Source organism: Colossoma macropomum, unplaced genomic scaffold, assembly GCF_904425465.1.
Source record: "Colossoma macropomum unplaced genomic scaffold, Colossoma_macropomum, whole genome shotgun sequence".
Classification (NCBI taxonomy): Eukaryota; Metazoa; Chordata; class Actinopteri; order Characiformes; family Serrasalmidae; genus Colossoma; species Colossoma macropomum.
In genome coordinates, this window is record NW_023494796.1 from 24,375,082 (window position 1) to 24,394,965 (window position 19,884).

At 38.7% G+C, this 19,884-nt stretch overlaps 1 protein-coding gene across 2 annotated transcripts in view; it reads right to left on the reverse strand.

Moving 5' to 3' along the window:
- The window catches only part of LOC118816663 (equilibrative nucleoside transporter 2), a 28,738-nt gene extending 10,429 nt beyond the window's left edge, over nt 1-18,309 (reverse strand). Inside the window, exons 1-8 of one of the 2 annotated variants that reach the window (XM_036583178.1) lie at nt 18,182-18,309; nt 8,605-8,657; nt 7,652-7,733; nt 6,299-6,444; nt 4,728-4,867; nt 3,304-3,438; nt 1,739-1,836; nt 1,076-1,154 (exon numbers count right to left, since the gene is read on the reverse strand). In XM_036583178.1, the coding sequence (XP_036439071.1) occupies nt 1,076-1,154; nt 1,739-1,836; nt 3,304-3,438; nt 4,728-4,867; nt 6,299-6,444; nt 7,652-7,733; nt 8,605-8,636 (712 nt within the window). In that variant the 5' untranslated portion in view covers nt 8,637-8,657; nt 18,182-18,309. Of the gene's footprint in view, nt 1-1,075; nt 1,155-1,738; nt 1,837-3,303; nt 3,439-4,727; nt 4,868-6,298; nt 6,445-7,651; nt 7,734-8,604; nt 8,658-11,976; nt 12,080-18,181 lie in introns of those variants that run through there. The other variant, XM_036583179.1, reaches the window with a different exon arrangement.
- Between the last annotated feature and the right edge of the window lie 1,575 nt (nt 18,310-19,884).

Here is a 19,884-nt window from a genome sequence, read left to right on the forward strand (position 1 = left end):
TGGAGTCCCACAAGGTTCAGTTTTAGGGCCTTTGCTTTTCGCTTTGTACATGCTACATACATCTCTAAGTGATGCCATTGGGAAACATGAACTTTTATAGCTATGCTAATGAGACACAATAATACATTTACATTCTTTCTGATAATCAAAAAACACAGAAAAACTGAAATACTTATACTTGGTACTAAAATACTGATCCTTGGTACTAAAACTCAGAGAAGCTGCTCTATGAGAAGCTCAACTCTTCAGGTTTGGTATATGAAGCTAAAGTATGAAACCTGGGTGTGATCTTAGACTCCGAGTTCTGTTTTATCCCGCATGTAAACACAGACACTAAAGTAGAGCTCTATCATTTGAGAAATATCGCTAAAGTTTGGGCTTTTCTACGTCAGAGCAATGCAGAGAAACTTGTTAACTCATTTGTTACAAGCTGAGTTGATTGCTGTAATGCTTCCTTACTGGACTTCCTAAGAAAACAATACTTCCTCGACAATGTGTACAAAACGCAGCAGCGCACTTCCTAACAAAATTATAACGGAGAGATCACTCCCGTTTTAAAAGAACTGCACTGGCTACCTGTATCTTTCAGGACAGATTTTAAAGTTCAGATCCTTGTTTTTAAAGCTCTAACTGACCTTAAAGCACCACTTACATCACAGCGTGTCTGTCAGTCTATGTTCCAGCACATAATCTTAGATCTGCAGATACTGACCTCCTGCAAATACCTTTAGTACAATACAGAAAATGTGGAGCGACTCTTTCAGTTATTCTGCTTCTAAACTGTGGAATTCAATTCCACCATTTATTAGACAGTCAAGCTTAGTGCTCACTTTTAAAAACATTTAAAAAACGTCTCTCTTTAACGTACTGTTTAATTAAAACTATGTCTTGCAGTATTTATCTCTTTAATTTGATGTGTCATTGTCTTATATGATTTTAAATTAACACTCATGATTCTTCTATTACTGTTAAGCTTTGTCACCTGTCTGTAAAGCACTTTGAGCTGCATGAAAAGTGCTATTTATTTATTTATTTATTACTTATTATTATTATTATTATTATTACTGAATTTTACCTTTAGGCAGCAGTTGGTGGGAAGTTTCCAATTCATAGGTCTGACTTGTACTCTTATCCAGATAAAACCTAGCAAATTCCTGTGGAACAACAGAGAAAGAACTGTTTACTATACAAAACCATGACTTGCACCAATTGTAGAACTACAAAGTGAACATATATGGTAAGTGTTTCTGATTAAATGGCCAATAAGTGTGCATCCAGGGTAAACTGGCAATTCAGTGCATTTACAATTAATAAACATTTAGATTACTGATTCCATGAGATACATATTTTTATTCAGCATACAGTCTACAATATGCAAATGTTTGGGCCCCCCTGGTCAAAGTACATGTTTTGTTAATTTTAAGTGAAAATAAGTTCCTCTACAGAGAACTCACTTCTGCACATTTTAATGCACAAGCATGGTTTATTTGCTGAATTTAACACATTGGGGAAAAAACATGAAACGTGCCCTGTGGAAACTTTACGCCACATAAATTTTATGTTGTGTTATAGCAAATAAATAGAGATTGGGCACTACAACTTGCACACAAAATGCCATATTTAAGTGCGTTCTCTGTAGAGGACTTGTTAACCTGTCTTTACTTAGAAAGTCAACAAAATATGTAATTTGACCAGGCATATGATTGCAGCTGCCGCTAAAATAGCAACATATACACACCAGTTTGGGCAGCAGTAAGTAGCTGATGAGCGTTACTACAGTCCCCACACATGGAGCGATGAAATATCCCAGCGCTGCAGTCTTATCATCTGTTTCACCTGGTACAAGTACACAAACACAAGAACTGATGTAATATATAGCACTGTGCCTCAACAGCAGAGACAGTAATGAGCCTTTACTGTATCGATATTAACAATGACAACAGTGATGGCCATCTGACTGTCTGTGTGTGCATGCGTGAGTGAGAGTGTGTATATACACTCGCTCTCCACGCGCCTACATTGTGTCTGTACTCTCTGTCTCTGTCTTATTTTTTCAGGTCCACTTACAATATAGATGTACCTTGTATATCTACAATTATAGACTGTAGTCGTTCTGTTTTTCTGTATAATGTGTTAGGATGCTTTCACTATGCTCATCAATGGTCAGGACCCCCACTGGGCCACACTGCAGAGACACTGACATAGTAGTGACAGTGTGATATTGTGTGCTGCACACAGTATCACTTCTACATTGAGAACAGTCCACCACCCAGTGTTTTGTGGACAAAAGAACTTTATTATTAAGTACTGTCAAGTCATTTCCAACTCCTGGTGTTTCCCCAGAATATCCTGTCTTCTGTTTGAGTCTTCAGGCTTTTCAATGGCTTGTTTATAATTCCTTTGATTGTATCCGTCCACCTTGTAGCTGGTCATGTTCTTCCTCTGTAAACTTCAGCTCTTCCAAGCATAATAGTCTTTTCCAAAGAATTGGTTCTTAGAAAATATCGAAAGTAAGATGCTTCAGTTTGGTTATCTGGGCTTTGAGTGAAAGGTAAGGCTTGATTTGTACAAAGATCCTTTCGATTGTTCTCCTTGCTGTCCAGGGTGCTCTCAGAAGTCTTCACCAACACCAAAGTTCAAAGGCATCTATCTTTTTCTGTATTTTTAGTGTCCATAAAGAACCATACAGAAGACCAAGGCCTGGACAATTCTGATCTTCGTTTGCAGAGAATGTTCAATGCATTTCAAGATCTTTTCAAGCTTCTTCATCCTTGTTGTGCTGGATTTCAGCTTTTTTTATAGTGCTGCATCCTCTGTTGTTAATAGCTGATCCAAGCAGGCAAAAGCTGTCCACAATTTCCACATCTTCTCCATCAATGGTGGCATCTACAAGGTGGAGCAACAAGGTAGGAGTGTCTAATAGAGTGGACAGTGAGTGGACACAGTGTTTAAAAACTCCAGCAGCACTGCTGTGTCTGATCCACTCGTACCAGCTCGTACCACTCGTACAACACTTACTAACACACCACCACCACGCCAGTATATCGGCAGTGCTGAGAATCCAAATAAAACCTGCTTAGTGGTGGTCTGACGAATTAATCCCTTAACGAACAGGGCAAAAGTGGGCTACCAAATTATTTTAGAGAAACAGATGGACTACAGTCTGTAATTGCAGAACTACAAAGCGCACCTATGATTAGTGGAGCTGATAAAACGGACCCAATAAAGTGGCCAGTCAGCGTACGTCTGTGAGTGAGTGTTTGTAGGAATGCGTATGTCTGTCTGTCTGTACATGTGACTCACTTGCGATGGCTAAGAGCATGGCGATAGCAGCGAAGGTTCCACCCAGGCCCTGTCCACTCATAAACACTGCACTGTACTTCTGAGGCAGCAGTCCAACCAAACCAAAGAGACTGCCCTGCAGCACGGCCCCGAAAGCTACACAAACACAAGCACAAAACAGCCATTTTATTCAGACTGAAGTGCTGAAATTGGTAAGTTCATCCATAGACTATTTTCCTATTTTTTTGGCTTGGCTGTCAGAGTCTCTCGAAAGAAACTACTGCAAACTGTGGCAAACTGTTACAGCCTAGAAAGATTTAGTCACTGTTGCAACCAAACCTTGTATTTCTGAAATGGTAACAAGTTGAAGGAAAAACATTACTTTAACATATTTAATATAACATTAGATTATTCCAAGTAATTTTGGAATGTTTCTGTTGGTCCATTCATCATGAAATGTTCACACAATGTAAAGGACAGATGGCATTTTTAAATGGTGTAAAAAAAAAAAACTGCAGCAATATCTATATTTAGTGCAAGGTCATCCTGGTAAATTCATCCACAAACTGTTTTACTTTTGTCTTTTTTTTGTCTTGGCTATCACTGTCTCTCACATTAAACTAAGAAAAAAAACAATTGTTTCCAAGTAGGAATAAAAAGATTCTTAACTTTAAACGAACAACATGTAATATATTTATGTACTAAATCACAAAATCTAGTGTTTGCGTTTTGGCCTGTCACCCCACCCACTGCCCACTTCCCACTACCCATTTTGACACCCTGGGTTGCCAGATATGAAACAAATTGGCAGGCAAACACAGCATGCTTCAGCCATGGAAGCAAGCAAACAAACTGGATCTCAGCCTAAAAAAGCCTCTGCAGCCTTCTAAAGAGCTCCATGGCCAGAGACATACTAAAACCTGAGTAAATACCGGTGATGCATTTGGAAAAAATGGAGACAGCTTAGAGCCCTGAAGGTTTTTAAGATGGATGCTGAATTTGCTCATTTTTTCCTGAACAGGTAAACACTGAGCTTCAGCTAAGGTTAACTAATTTATTGCAGCTACTTGTAGGGATGGACATGTTCATGCTCTGTGCTGTGTGTGCAGCTGGGTTATCAAGGCAGACAGTGCTGGAGTTGGCTTTCTATCTACCAGCTTTATGCTCATTCTCCCATTCCACCTTATATGTTGCAGCAGTTATAAGAACAGGAAGATTTAAACAAAAATCTGGCGAATAGGCTGAAGCGCCAGAATGTAGCTCCTGTGTTGTGTGTTGTGAATTGTTACATGCTTTACACCTTAATGTTGATTTGCCATCATTTACAAACTCAGATAAAGGAATCCATTCTCATAGTAAATATATAATAAATAATATTAATAAATCAGGCCAGATTTGAAATAAAAGTGAATTTTGAAGAGAATTTTGTTGTCATCTTAACTCACAGTTGATGAACCAGATGGTCGCCATAGTGATGGAGAAGAAGCGGTCGTTTTCCATGGGAACCTTCACCAGGATGGCGGTGAGGATGAAGAGGATGAGGATGAAGACCAGGCTGCCTGCTATCCGCATCTTCTCCGAAACCCTGACAGAGACAGACCCGGGTCAAGGTACTAAGAAAGTAAGCTGATACTGAAGACTTTAATACTTTTGATACAAATCAAGAAAGTTCAGTGGCTGTTCAGAGGCTTAGGCACAACGGTTTCTATAAAATGGAGACAAAATATAAAGTATATAAAATACACCAATATATTCAATTAATAATTTAGTATTAACCCTTCGAACCCAAGGATTGTTATTCAGTTATCAATGAATTATCAGTCTAAATTTAATCTTCACAAACTACTAGAAATCATTCAATGACTACTAGTTGGTAACAATATTTTTCCACTGCTTTTACTTGGTAATACCAATTATTCAGTAACATCATTTAGTAACATTACTTACTCAGTAACTACTATGAATTATTCAGTAACTACTATTGTTTGGTAACAATGATTATTCAGTAACTACAACAAATTATTCAATAATCACTACAACTTCTATTGTTCGGTAATACTAATTAATCAGTATCTACTAATTAATCATTATCTTCTATTATTTGCTAGCAGTAACTGTTCAGTAACTACTATTATTTGGTAATTTACCAATTAATAAGTAACTACTATTGGTAATACTAATTATTCAGTAAATACCATAAATTATTCAATATCTAATATTATTTTGTAGTACTAATTAATGAGTAAATACTACAAATTATTCAATAACCACTACAAATTATTCTGTAACTTCTACTGTTTGGGGATTCTAATTAATCAATATCTACTAATTAATCATTAATCTCTATTATTTGTTAGCACTAATTATTTAGTTACTACTACTATTTATTTAACTACAATATATTATTCAGTAACTACTCTTGGTAGTTATTTACTAACATGGAGTATTTAATCACTACTGTTATTTATTCAGTAACTACTTACTGTAATACAAATTGTTTAGCTACTGCGATCTATAAATTATTCAGTAACTACTATGAATTACCTGCACAATAGTTAGTTATGTTATGGAGGTGAGAAGTAAAATGTGTACCCACGAACAGGGTTTAATGAGTATTTTACCATGGCTTGAACAAGCTTGATGATGACTAAAGAAAGAACAGAGCAGCAGTCTACAGCTGGCAGAGTGTATGTGAGCAAAAGGCTGCTAGGGACACAAGGTACTGTTGTTGAGTCAGCAGGAAGGAAGGAAGCACAAAGGAAGAACACACTGAAGTATTCTAGTGACTGCAATGATTTCTGCCAACTTAGTCCTCCCATAACTACATCACTGACATTTATTTCCATAGAAGTCACTAAATATTTTATAGCAGTTACTGAATAAAAAGTCTCAATAACAGGAACTGAATCATAACCTCTTAGGATGAACCTGCTGAGAGGTTTTATAAGTGAAAACGGTTTGCAGAAGAAACAACAGTAATAGTTGTGGCTGCTATGACTTCATTAGAGCCTCTCACCGCTGGTAGAGGATGGAGTTGAGCAGGGTGAAGAGCAGCAGTGGAAGCTGGGATAGCAAAGTCATCCAGTTGTTGAAATAGTACTCTTTCTTAGCAGTGACTGTTCCATTACTGTTCTCAGGCGTGTTCAGTCTGTTGTTGAAATACTACCAAAAAACAGACATAATTAGGTTTATTAATTCCAGCAACAACGTTGATACACTTATACCAAGCAACGTCCGTGTCAGTGTCAGTGCTGCGCTGAGAATGGTCCTGTGGTGGTCCTGTAGTGGTCCTATGGTGGTCCCTTTCCACTAGATAAACTGTGGAGCAACCGAAGGGCTGAAGTCTATAATCTAAAAACAGAGGCACCTCTATGGTAGGCGTTTCTGATGAAATGGCCACTGAGTGTAAGTACTGGTTAAATATTAATAATCACCAGTAATTATTATAAGAGAGAAAGATGAGCAGTTTGAATGGGATTATAATGTGATAAAATGACAGGAAGTAACCACAAAATTCAACTTGTGCATCTTTACACTGAACTATAAAAAAACTGAATATCATTGATGCTAGTCTTTTCTTGTTAAAGTTTAGTCTTGCAAGCCAGACTTCGTCAGAGACTCTAGTGCATGTTGTTGCTTAAGGTGGCCAAGAACCGCCTACTTTAACAGAAAAAGGCTGTTTGGCTGACATGCAGACTAACCAACCACAGACCACTGTTTTAGCATGACATAGGAGTGAGCAATATTTCAAAACGGGGCTGCAACCAAAACAAACCCTCAGGAAACAAAGGTGTCTGAGAAACACTGGTAAAAATTATATTGCCCCACCTCCTCACGTGAAACTAATCCCCTCCGAACAGAGCTTAGGTCACAGGACAAACTAAAATGACCAAAGCTGCTGCTTTAAAAACGTACAAAACACACGTTTGACATACTTAGGCCCATTGTACAACAGTAAAATCCCACAACCGCTGCAGATAAGCCCTTGACTAAGGTGCAATCCGTTAAAATACATCACACGGTCAACTTTTGGGGCTGAAACACGGAGGGACTTGGCAGGGATTAAGTAAAATCCCCTAGTCAGAAAAATGCTTGACCTTAGGAGGCAACAATCTCACTAATCCATAAAAACTGCAGGTGTCAGTCGATAAGCAGATGACCTCCTCTGACCACATTCATACAGAAAAAAGCAGGAAGCGTTTCTCAAAAAACAAGCCATGATTTTCTGCATCATTTGTCATGCAAAACAGGGTTTCTAAGTGCAAGAGTACAAGCATTTCTTAATACATCTGGCAAACCATGAAAGCCTACATTGTGGGGTTGGACTTTGACGTTGTTGTTGTTGTTAGATTGAAAAAACGTTTTTTACCATGGAGGCAGTCATGAAGAAATTCCACGGCAGCAGTGTTCCCAGGCCAAGGATAAAGAAAATGATTCCCACCAAATAGCCACTATTGAAGGAGACAAAAGGGTTAAAAGCATTACAGGAGTTAACGTAGCACTCCTACCATTCCCCAACAATACAAAATGGTCAGGTTGGCGATTTACAGTCATATGCAAAAGTCTAAGCAAAATAATAATGAAAACATTCTGTACAGAGAACACACTTCTGCACATTCAGGTTATTTGATAATTTTAAAATACTGGAATCAAAAAAGTTCCAATATGTTATGGGTGCAAAAGTTATGGTACATTATATATTAAATGTTTTATTTTTTCCAATATGTTAAACTCAGCAATTCTCATTCTGCACTACATTCTGGAGAAAAATGCCATGTTTAAGTGTGTTCCCTGTAAAGGATGTGTTCATTTAATTTCACTCAGAAAGTCAACAAAACACAAATACTCAAACTTGTGCATATAACTGTATGAGGATTTTGCTTAACCTTTAAAAGTCAGCGATAACAAAAGCATGATGTTACTTTTTTATTTTTCATAGCTCACCGAAACAAATAGAGAAATTCTGTGGAAAGTGCAGGTTGCAAACTTTCAATCCATCCCACATTTGTGTTTTTAAGTAGGAGATATTTAATGATGATCTGAATCTGTTGACATTTTTATTGTTGTGTGGAAAGAAAAAACATAATTTAAACCTCAAACCTGTCGGAATATGAATGGAGCAGAATTCATAATAAAACTACATAATTCGTTATGAAATAATGTAAATACAGTAGCAAAATGACAACAGTACTCTAGACTTCAAAGGGAAAAATGCTAAAACGTCACATCCTACAGTACAAAATAAATGAACTAATTTGCACTGCAGCCCTGTGAACACAGACTGTCAACTGGGTTCAGCAGAAAAAACAAAATGAAACTCACCGGTCCGTTGGTGCTTCTTCTTTAGTCCTCATAATTTATGTGAATGTGGTCAGCTGCAGGCAGAAACAAAAAGACGATTAATGCTTAACGTCATATAAAGCAAAGACAAAAGGTTCTCAAACAGCTGTAAAGATTCCAATGTGCAGGAGTTAAAAGCTCAGGTAGCAAACAGGGTTTTCTCTTCTACTGTAAAACAATATCGTAAGCAAGTCTTGATACGTTACCTTGTAAAAAACAGTGCTGACAGAAACGTCAGCACTCTACTGCGCTATCCTGACTGCAAACACACATAGATTACACATGCTACACTCGAGAAGCCTAAACCCAGCCTCTTTATCCATGGATACCAAACACACACACATACCTTTGGTTTCAAGTGGAGAACTTGGCCTTGTACATAACTTACTATGCAAAAGTCTTAGGTAGCTGGGAGATCGCCTTTTTATCTGGGCGGCAAGTGTTTATTTACTAATAAATTGATAGATTAATATTTGATCATAATAAATACAAATGGCATTACCACAATAAGTAATGGTTTTAAATATCAGATGAAAAACACACATGTTGCTGAGCTAAATGGCTGCTTTCAGTGGAAAATCTGCATTCAAAATCCTCTGTAGCTCAGGACTAGACTTAATACCTGTAGAACTTTCTCAAGTTAACTTTAAATCTAACCCTAACCTTAACTTCAGTAACCAAAAATAAAGGACTTTGCTCTGTAAGTTTTCAAAAGAATGTCATTTCCTCTCTGATGCAGGTGTTTGTGCTGTTATACTGGCGTCAACAGCAGACGAAGACAGGATCTGTAGGCCACCATTCCTTCATAATAAGAGAGAAGAAAACATTCAGCCAGGTGTCTCAGTTGCTTCCACCATTCTGCTGCTCCTTTAATCACTACAAGAAGTCAAGTGTAGTAATGAAGCAATGTTTTTAGCAAAAGTTTCCCAATGCACTTCTGCAAAAAACACCCAATCTCAATATAGCCTGCCCACAAAAGGCACTAAAGCACTGCCAGCTAATGCCACAGTCGACACATGGCCATTAAAATGAGAAGTGTAACCACATGGCCTTGTTTTCTGTACTACTCTTTGGTCTTCATCTGCTTTTTGGTCAAGAAGAGTTTATAAGCAACCTCAATTTACAACCACTTTTATTGGTTTTAGCAAACTAAACAAGAACTGTTTGACATACAACTAGGGATGCACTGATATGGACAGTCTGGGTCATTGCCAATATCCCCTTTTTTTTTGGAGACTAAATCCTACTGGATTAGCACTATACTTATTCAAGGAGGGTTCCAAATGCAGTAAAATGAATAAAATGGAGACAGTTTAGCAAAGTTCTGCTCGTTCAGAATACAAGAAAGAAGGATTCACTGATATTGGAATTCGAGCTGATGCTAATATTTTTCATATAAACATCTTCCAATGTCGAGACATAAACCTTTAGACTAGATCACAAGAAAAAGGTTTGATTTTTGTTAATATTTTGAATGAAAAAAATCAAAAGGATCAGCAAAAAGCATAAAGAATGTTTTTACTGTTTTGCTCATGTTTACCAGGGGTGCCAATATTTGTGCAGGGCACCGTGGTAATAATAAATGCGCTCATCCAAAATCATAGTAGACTGTATTTAAAATATGTTTACATTTGTTGTTTTGATTGCTGTGGTTCCCATGATGCTTTGTGCATGCTTAGCCAGACTTTATTTGGTTAAAAAAAGGGTAATTAAAGGTTTGTTCAGTAGGCCTGTTAATGTTTACAGCTTATGCAAACTGTTAAGCAGGTTGGGTAGGTACTGGGTTTGGGGAGTGTACGTTACTGTCACCCAGCTTTGTTTCCTTAATAATAATGCCAGGCAAGATTCCGTGGCTGACCACAGGCATGCCAGAGGTTTAAAGAGCATATTTCCTTCTCTGAAACGAGAGCGATTTTTCTCTCTTATATTCTGGCTGCCAAGTCAAAATAAAGCTGTGTTTGGGGCACGAATTTTGAGTTGTCTAGGCTTCCTCTGTGTACCCCCACGCTATGATATAAAATAATCCACTTGCACAAAGAAGGGGAGTGTCAAATGAAAATAAGTAAAACAAACAAGACAGAAGTTTGAAAAATTATTAAAAGAGGCAGAGAAAGGGGGGGTCCCAAGTGGTGCAACCGTCTAAGTGTTGGCCCTGTCATCAGGAAATCACCAGTCCCTAGTGATGCTATAGCCATCCATAACCAGGAGTCCAAGAGAGCACAATTGGTCTCGCTCTCTCTGGGTGGGTAGGATGGCCCCTCCTCTCCCCCAGTCACTCAGCGCAATGCTAGCCAGCACAGGTGTCTGTTAGCTGATGTAACAAGACTGGCAGTTGGTGCTTTCGGCTGTCCTGTGATGTTGTCTAATGTCCAGCTGTTGCGTTACCGGCAGTTTGAAAATATTCACAGGTCTTGGAGGAAGCCTGTGCTAGCTTTTGCCCTTAGTGCTGGTGCTGGTGGTATCACGTGATCCGGTGAGTCCTAACTGGGTGGGGGGGGTTGGGGGCGGTGGAATTGGATACATCCAAACTAAAAGGAGAAAATTACAAAAAGAAAGAAAAAAAGATGCAAAGAAAATGGGACTCCTACCAACCATGCAAGACGTGGTAAACCACCAAAAGGATGTGTAGCTGTCCCTTAGTAAGAAAAGGAAACAGATAAAACAGCAACATTTGAAAGCTGCTTGTGGTGAGAGCTGTGGTGACTGACCACAGAGTCCAGACCTCAACTTCACTGAATGTGTGTAGGGTTACTTGGATCATGAGAAGCAAAAAAAGCAAGTCTCTTGAAAAGAATGGAAGCTGTAATAAAGGCAAAGCGTGGACACACTAAATACTGAAAAAAATGAGTATCATATTTAGCTGTTGAGGCTTTTGTGCGACTTTCTGTTAAATCTGTTTTCTCCTTGTACTTAATGGCAGTTTTGACTGAAATGAAATAAAGAGCAGTCAGCAGCACTGTGTATGTGCGCTGTGTCCTGATCAGTCCATCTGTACTGGTCCTTGACATAAATCAGGTCCTGAGAACATATCTAGGGTCAGCACTGCTGCTCCGAGGTTGTTTATAAATACTAGCGCTGTTTTGTTTTGATGCTAGTTTCTAGCTTGCTAAGTTGAATGAGACCCCTGAGACAGCAAATAAACAAACCGTATCCTCTGTCAGTGACGTGAAATGCCTGGCAATTATGATAAGGTTTAGTCATGTAATGACTAACATACGACTCCCGCAGACAAAGAATACGCCGTGGCCTGGGGCAAATTACTCACTATGCTTACAGCATAACTGCAGCTCCTAGCACTTCACCTGACAGCGACAACTGTGTAAATGTACACACGTATGGCATTCACACGCTTACCTCCAGCGATTGTTTGACATCTCAATGGAAGAGACACATTAGTGATTACAGTGATTATTCTTCTTAGAAACACCCACTTGTTCTATAGGCAGCAGCCTAACGAGACTGAGCAAACGGGGCTTTCGTGAGGAGCTTTGTTCTGGGAGGGCTCCCTTAACCATGACGTCAGAGTGAAGTCGCACGATCAGGTAACAGTGAAGTGTCGCGTACAGGACGCTCTCTCTTTGTGCCACTGTTACTCAACAGGTTTGAGTCATCACTGCATGCATACACGAGGAAATTCATATCAGGTGGTGTCAGAACAAAAGGGCATGGTTTGAGAAACAGTTTGTGGCTTTCGAAGCGTAACAACTTTAATTAAAACAGAAGTCTTAAGTCAGCCAGGTAAAACTGCTTATTTGAGCAGTATTTGTGCAGTAGTATACATTGAGAAAAAATGTACGTTAAAAAGACTATCATCTGTATTTATTAATAAAAAAATTAACAGTTGTCGTATTAAATGGTGATACTGCATAATAAACACCCAGCATACCAGCTAATAGTGGGAAGAGCCCTAATACAATTCTGTTGTGTAATACACTAAATGAGATATGATATATTGTACTATATTGTCCCTTATTAAAAACCCTTGAGCCAGATATTTACTGCAAATAATTATTCTATTATTATAATGTTCAAGTTGCTTTAGTGTTTAACAGGTCTTTTAACTTGTTTTCGTATATTGCATATGCCAAGTTCCTCGAACAAACAATTAGGCCAGAGTAGAGCCAGAGGCCCAGTCACACATGAAAGATGCCTAGAAACACAAAACACAACTCCAGGGCGACATACCTTAGCCAAAGTCAACCAAAGTCAACAGTATTTCCAAAAGCGTTTTTCACAGCTGAGTAAAAAGCTGCTTCAATACACCCACTGTACTGAAGACTGACGCTGGTTTAGGTTTGATTTGTCACACTCATGAAGAATGTCTTTGAACACTGAAGAGAAAAAAATAACATGTTTAAACAGAAACTCAATTCAGTGTTTAGGACTAATACTGATTATGCACAGAGCATCAATCAAAGCCAATTACCAACCTACTTTGTTAAGAAGATCAGTCAAAACTGGTATAAAACACATAAGGTTAATGATGTCAACTATGCCTTACATAAGTAATTCAGAGCAATTCAACTGAAAACCTTCACCTACGTCACAAGTCAGTGCGTACCCTTTATAGGCCTACTTGTCTGGTGGCTCTCGAGCCAAAATACTAAGAAAGTTCATATAGATTAGGCTTGTATAAGTTGGTTGACTGGCCACCTGTGATAGAGGGCCTTTTGTACAGCTCAAAGCATGGTAACGAAAGAGGAGGCGTCGCCTAACAACTTAATCCTTTATACAAGCTGCGAGTTTTCAGACAGGCCAAACACTGGCTTCCTAATTCCACATCTTTACAGAAAACCCACGGTATTCCCTAGAATTCTTCTACTTAGTAGGCCTGAACTGTTTTTCTTCCACCAAAATCCACAAAAGCTCTGCAGTCACTACCTCATTCATCCTGCTGCTCTGATTGTCCACCTCCTCCTTTTCTACAGGCTGAATCTATTGCTTTCACCATGAGCTTTCTATATTGTTATGCACAGAATGCTGGAATGCTTGTAAGCAAAGTGCTTCTTGGTTCAGAACAGGCGTTTCCACATCATATGCAAATAAGGGGCATGGGAAACTCTACATGGTCAAACAGCTTAGAATCAACAACTCCATTCTGAGAGTAATAAAAATAAACTGCCCAGGTTTTTATAACTTGTAAGGGCTGAGTAATATATATCATCCCTGTCATATCAAATCCTTATTTTAACATCACTTGTTACATTTATCTTGTTACATTAATGTTCAGTATGGTGACAAAGTCAGAGACCAGCTTTAGTTTATTTAATTTCCAGTTATATTACAATTATTATTCATTCTTCAGGAGATATTTCTGAGGAGATAAGATATAAAATAATCCACTTGCATAAGGAAGATGAAAGTCAAAAATAAATAAGTGAAAAAACAGATTTTCCAAAAGAGGCAAGACCCTGGTAGACCACCAAAATTTTCCCCATCAGATAAACAGTACTTAAAGCTTTCATCTCTGAGAGAGAGGAGAAAATCAAACTCCACTTTTGATTCAGATCTGAAAAACATCCACAGGTGTTTCTGTCCAGAACATTTACAAATCAAACAAATCTGCTGGTGTTTTCAGAACGACAGACTGACCACCCCAGAATCCAGACCTCAGCATCACTTAATTTGTTAGGGATTACTTGGATTGTGAGAAACAGAAAATGCAACCAACTTCTACAACTGAACTTTGGAAATGTGGAAAAATATCCATGCAGATTTTTTTTTTAACTGAAAGCAAGTCACCCAAAATGAATGAAAGTTGTAATAAAGGCAAAGTGTGGATACACAAAATTAAAAGAAAAATATATTTAGTTCTTGAGGCTTAATTTTCTGTTAAATATGTGAAAAAAGGCTATTTTGAATGGAAATTAAATACATGAAGAGTGGTGTATGGCTTTTGCACAGCACTGTACATTATACATTTTTTCTCTCTTATAGAGATGCCACATTTTGTTACAACAGCAACAATGTGTGTGTGTGTGTGTGTATTTTCCCTTAATACAAATCAACTACAGCATCTTTTACCAGAGTCTAGAGATATGCTACATAAGTCAAGATAAAAAATAAAAAATACTTTGTAGAACTACTGCAGCACTGTAATCATATGTAGATCCTAATCCAACTGCAGTAAACATTCACTCTCTCTCACTCTCTCTCACACGCATGCACGCACACACACGCGCATGCGCACACACACATACACACACTAGCACATTTTTATCCACCCCCTCTCCTACAAATCTCCCACATAAAATCTTCCACTGCATTCGTGGAACGTGTCCTGAACACCTCTTTGGAGATGTATGGTAATGTGCAAGACAGTGACTGTGGCCAGAAATGTGTTGGTCTATGTAAAGACCAACAGTACTGACCTTGCTAAAACAGGACCACACATTACACCAGTGTGTCTGTATGTGTGGGGGTGGGAGAGGCTGCAATTTCAAATAAGTGTGTGAAAAGTAGAGCAAACATCACACCCCATAGCGAAACTGCGGCATGTACAAATGTGGACGTCCAGTGTTATAATTTGGCCTTACAGGAAACTATGAACGCCTTTAGTATAAACCAGTAAACATTATACACTGCCAGTTTATTATGTATACCTACAACACTGTGCAAAAGTCAGAGACTGCATTTCATTTATTTCAACTCAAAACAGCCATGAAGTTCAAGCTATTCCATCCATCAAGGGAAAGAAACCACCACAGGGCCCCGCTGACCAGCTAGTGGACCATTCTCAGCAGAGCAATGTTATCAACATGATAGTATAACATAGCATGTGTGGCGCTGGCATGAGTGTATCAGGCATGGTGACACTGCTGCATAACAACAGTCAGTAACTATAAACCTATGAAGTGCATCTAATATGGGATGTGTTTCCAATAAATGGCCAACGACTGTAGGAACAAAGTAAGTGAACCTAATAAACTTGCAACATGCCTGACTCATCTCATGGAGCTTAATTATTAGCTAGCTTTTTAATTAATCTTGTGTATTGGAGTGGAAAACACAATGTGTAAGATCTCTAGGACTAGAAGGGCTGGTCTAAGGCCGCTCTAGTACATATCGCACATTCTGACGGGTGCATTATGTCCAAAAGTGTCGAGACACTTCCTCATAATGAGTGACTTCAGCTATTTTAAGTTGCACCCATTGCGGACATACACATCTTATATAATCTCAATAGAAAAGCATTGACCTTAACCATTGATGGGATGCTGTGGAGCAGCCACACGTGAGCATACGCTCATCATACCCTGCCGAGAGATAAAGCTCCAGCCAAAACCTTTGGGATGAGTTGGAGTGACCCAGAACTAATCAATCATCCAACATCAGTGCCTGACCTCACTAATGCTCTTGTGCCTGCGGGGGGAACATTTGGATGTATAGTGTAGCACCAGCTACTCATTTGGTTATACATTTCATTTTGTCTCTCTAATGTATTAACAAGGTGTTAAAGACCTTTATATCACACAGCTCTGACAACTTAAGGTAATATCCCACAATATATGATTAGCACCAAATCGGCAGCTGGTTGGTTGCTAGTCACCTCAACGACTGACCCATTTGCCACTATGGGCCTCATTCCAAAATCGCCCTGACAGCAATGGCTAATCTACAGCCATTATCCTGTACTACACACAGCAATGGGTAATCATCCATTATCAGTAGCTTCAGGCCACCAGCGGGCTAATTTTATCCTCTATTAGGCTGGAACCACACACAGTAGCAGAAAGACAGACAGACAGACAGGCAGGTGTTCTCTCAGTCTAATCATTATTCTAGGTCATTCAGCGTATCCTCAATATCCAGATTTGGACGGCATCTGGTCTTCCAGATTAGTTCACAGATTACTGCCTGACAAAAAACAGCAACAAAGGCTGTATTCAAAATATTTAAGATCATTCCTAAAAGAATTCTTCCATTTTTTTTAATTTTGATAGTAAGCACACAAACAACATTATCTGCATATCAATACCACAGAAGGATTGGGGGGGGTCTTACATACATACATACATGCACACACATACATATACATCATACATTTATACACATTCAACAAAAGCAAGATGTCTTTGATTACAGATTCTTTATTAATTAATGGCCTCAGTCAAAAAGCGAATCGTTGCTGCCTTGGCATTGTGGAATCCGGCAGTTGCCCATTCTAGAATAAGAATATCCAGAAAATATCCACTGAGATAACTGAGATAAAGAAAGGTTAGGTTCAAACCAGGAATTCTAACATTTCATACCCCAGTATAGGATACAGTAAACTGTTAGACTGTACTAATATACTGTAGGCCTCACAGTACATACAGAAACAGTATTCATGATCTATATATTTTTCTTACTAATTCATGCCTCAGTGTCACTTTTTTGCACTACAGGTAATCAAATATTCCAAAAGAAGAGGAATGATGAAGTCCAGTCTGTCCCTCCTCATCCTGCCATCTGGTTAGTGACCTACTACCAAAACCTACTGCAGATATCCTGTCATCTGGCTAAAAATAATGACTATGGAAGAAAGTTCCTTTTAGCTACGTGCTGTAAAAGTTAAGGCCAACTTTCTTCCCTCCCCAAAAAGTAGTACACAAAGTTATACTTTAATTATCTCAATTTTTACAAACACCTTAGTCCAAAAACCCATGACTGAAGCAACTACTGGTCTAAAAGACTTTTATACAAAACCCTAACTAATTTGCTCCAGCATCTAAAGTAGAGTTGAAGGCCTCTAAGCTCTTTCATTAGCTTCATATTATGGATTATATGTTAAGCCACTTTGAGGGCAGTCTCATAGAGTAACGAGTAGAAATGAAATCAATCAATCAATCAATCAATCAATAAAGCCTTCTTTGTCTGGTTAAAAACAAAAAAAAACTTTTCTGTATATATATATATATATATATATATATATATATATATATATATATATATATATATATATATATTCATGTATACACACACACACGTATATATATATATATATATATATATATATATATATATATATATATATATACGTCGTTTCATTTACAAACCAAAACGTCAGTAAGATAGTTTTAGGAAGAAAAAGGCGGGGTGGCAGTTGGGCTAACGTTAACTAGCTGTGCCCATGTGTTCCCCCTGTGTTCAGATCTAAAGTAATCTCTCCCCAGGCCTGAATAAGAAATCCCAGCGAATAATAATAAATCAATGGCTGATTGTGAATCATCTCTATGAAGTGTCCTAAGTATCCTGACAGCTTGTAGGCCAGTTTAGTGTGTCCTCTATCTTCCCTCCCTGCCTCCCTCCCTCCCTGCCTCTCTTAGGGACAATGAAGGACACGAGGACAAAGATCACCACGGTAGACCTCAATTAGCAATACAACTGTCAAAATCACGATCACTAATAATGGAAACTGTAATTCAGCGGCTGTGTCAGTGATAATGAAAGAGCTGAGAGCGGAAGAGGCTCAAACAGTCCGCTCACATACAGTTAGATCAGGTTACATCCAGCAACACTACGACCATTACAGCCTCGGCTCGGCCCGCAGTGTGGATGAAAGCAGCTCTGTGCTCACCTCTCAAGGTCACTTCTTCATTCCTGCGTTCAGCTTTTCACGATCAGCCACCGAATCGCCGATCCGCTCACACCACGATGAGAGCAGCGCGGAGCCAAAGGGGGCTTTGCCACCCCTTTTTCCGGTAGCCCGGCCCTCGGCACCGTGATTGGCTGAAAAAAAGAGGCGTGGAGGATGGGAAAAGAAGGCATGGGAGCGAAAAGGGGATATAAATATGTAATAAATATTAATATAACATATTTAAAAAGAGGACGAATAGAAAAACACAAAATATTACGCACAGAGAAGCTGTACCAAAAATAAATAAATTAAAAATGTGTACATTTACAGCACCTCAGAAAATGCGCCAGAGACAGTCTTCTTCTTCAGGTGTGAGGTGAAGCGGCGCGTGACCGCGCACCGCGCCACCTACAGGGGAAAAACAACGACTACGACGATGCTGATGTTGATTTTGACTCATACAAACGTTTATCAGCTGCTCTTAGTGACGACTGGAGAACCTGAGAACTGAACAGAACAACACCGGAGACTGTTTTCAGTTTTTGCCTAAAAATGCTGAAAGAACAGTTTTAGAGGGGATTTAGACGAATTCACAATGTTTGCACGTTTGCAGTTAGCCCACTCTGGGCTGTAATTTGAGGGGGGGGGGCACACTGGACAATAATGCTGAGTGATGCAGTCCAAAAAAGAGTCCAGTGTTGTCGTGATAACAGTTTGTCGCACACCAGCACTTTGTGAAGCAAACTTTGTTGTTTCTTTGTTTGCGGACTGTGAAAACGACTGAGGTTTATATTTACAGCTGTGAGGCTGCAGGAAAGACCAGTGAGTCTGGAGGATTAACTTCTTCTTGTCAATAGTCCAGAAACATAAGATTTTTGGAGGAACATCTTTTTAGCTTCTTCTCACGTTTTGGGTTTTCCAGATGTAAAGCATTTAGAAAGTGAAATAAAAGGGAAAGAGCTTTAGGTAGGCAGGTATTGTCTTCCATGTCAGTGTTTCCTTCAAGGCTGATCACAGTGCTGGATGGTTTAATCTGCAGGTTACTGGGGTCTGGATTTTGGGCCGATCTCGCTGATCACAGAGAAAGTCTCATATGAATCCTGCATTCAGAAACACAAACACACAATAGCATAAAAAATCATGATCTTACAAAGCCAAACTATCAGTTTTTATAAAAGGCTATTTACTCACGCAAAAGAATAATGAACTTCACACTGACATCTATTATGGTTATTCTGATCAAAATAATATCAAAAGTAGCCTGAGCCCCTAACTCTGTTCTGAACGTAAGTAATGAGCATATATACAATCACTGGTCCTACTGCCCAACACCTGTTTGCTCTAGAGAAATAAATAGATATTACTAAGTTTTCATTGTTTTATGTGATACTTAATTCTACTTTTCTTTGAAATGTTCCTGTTTCTTAAAAGGGAGTTTTACTGATTTTTAATCATTTCTACAAAATTCAACTGATAAAATGTAAACAACATCATTCAAAGTGATTTAGTGTGAAATGCGCTGCACTAGAGAAATTTACCCAGTCAGAATAGTTCACAGTGGTGGTGATAGGAACCAGACGTCTGAAGACTTTAATGCCTCTGAAAGCCCCAACACAGAAAGTTATTACAGAAAATGGTTGAGTTTGCTACTCAATATCTTAGACATTGTTTAACATAGTTTTTAGCTAGGATTTTGGCATAAA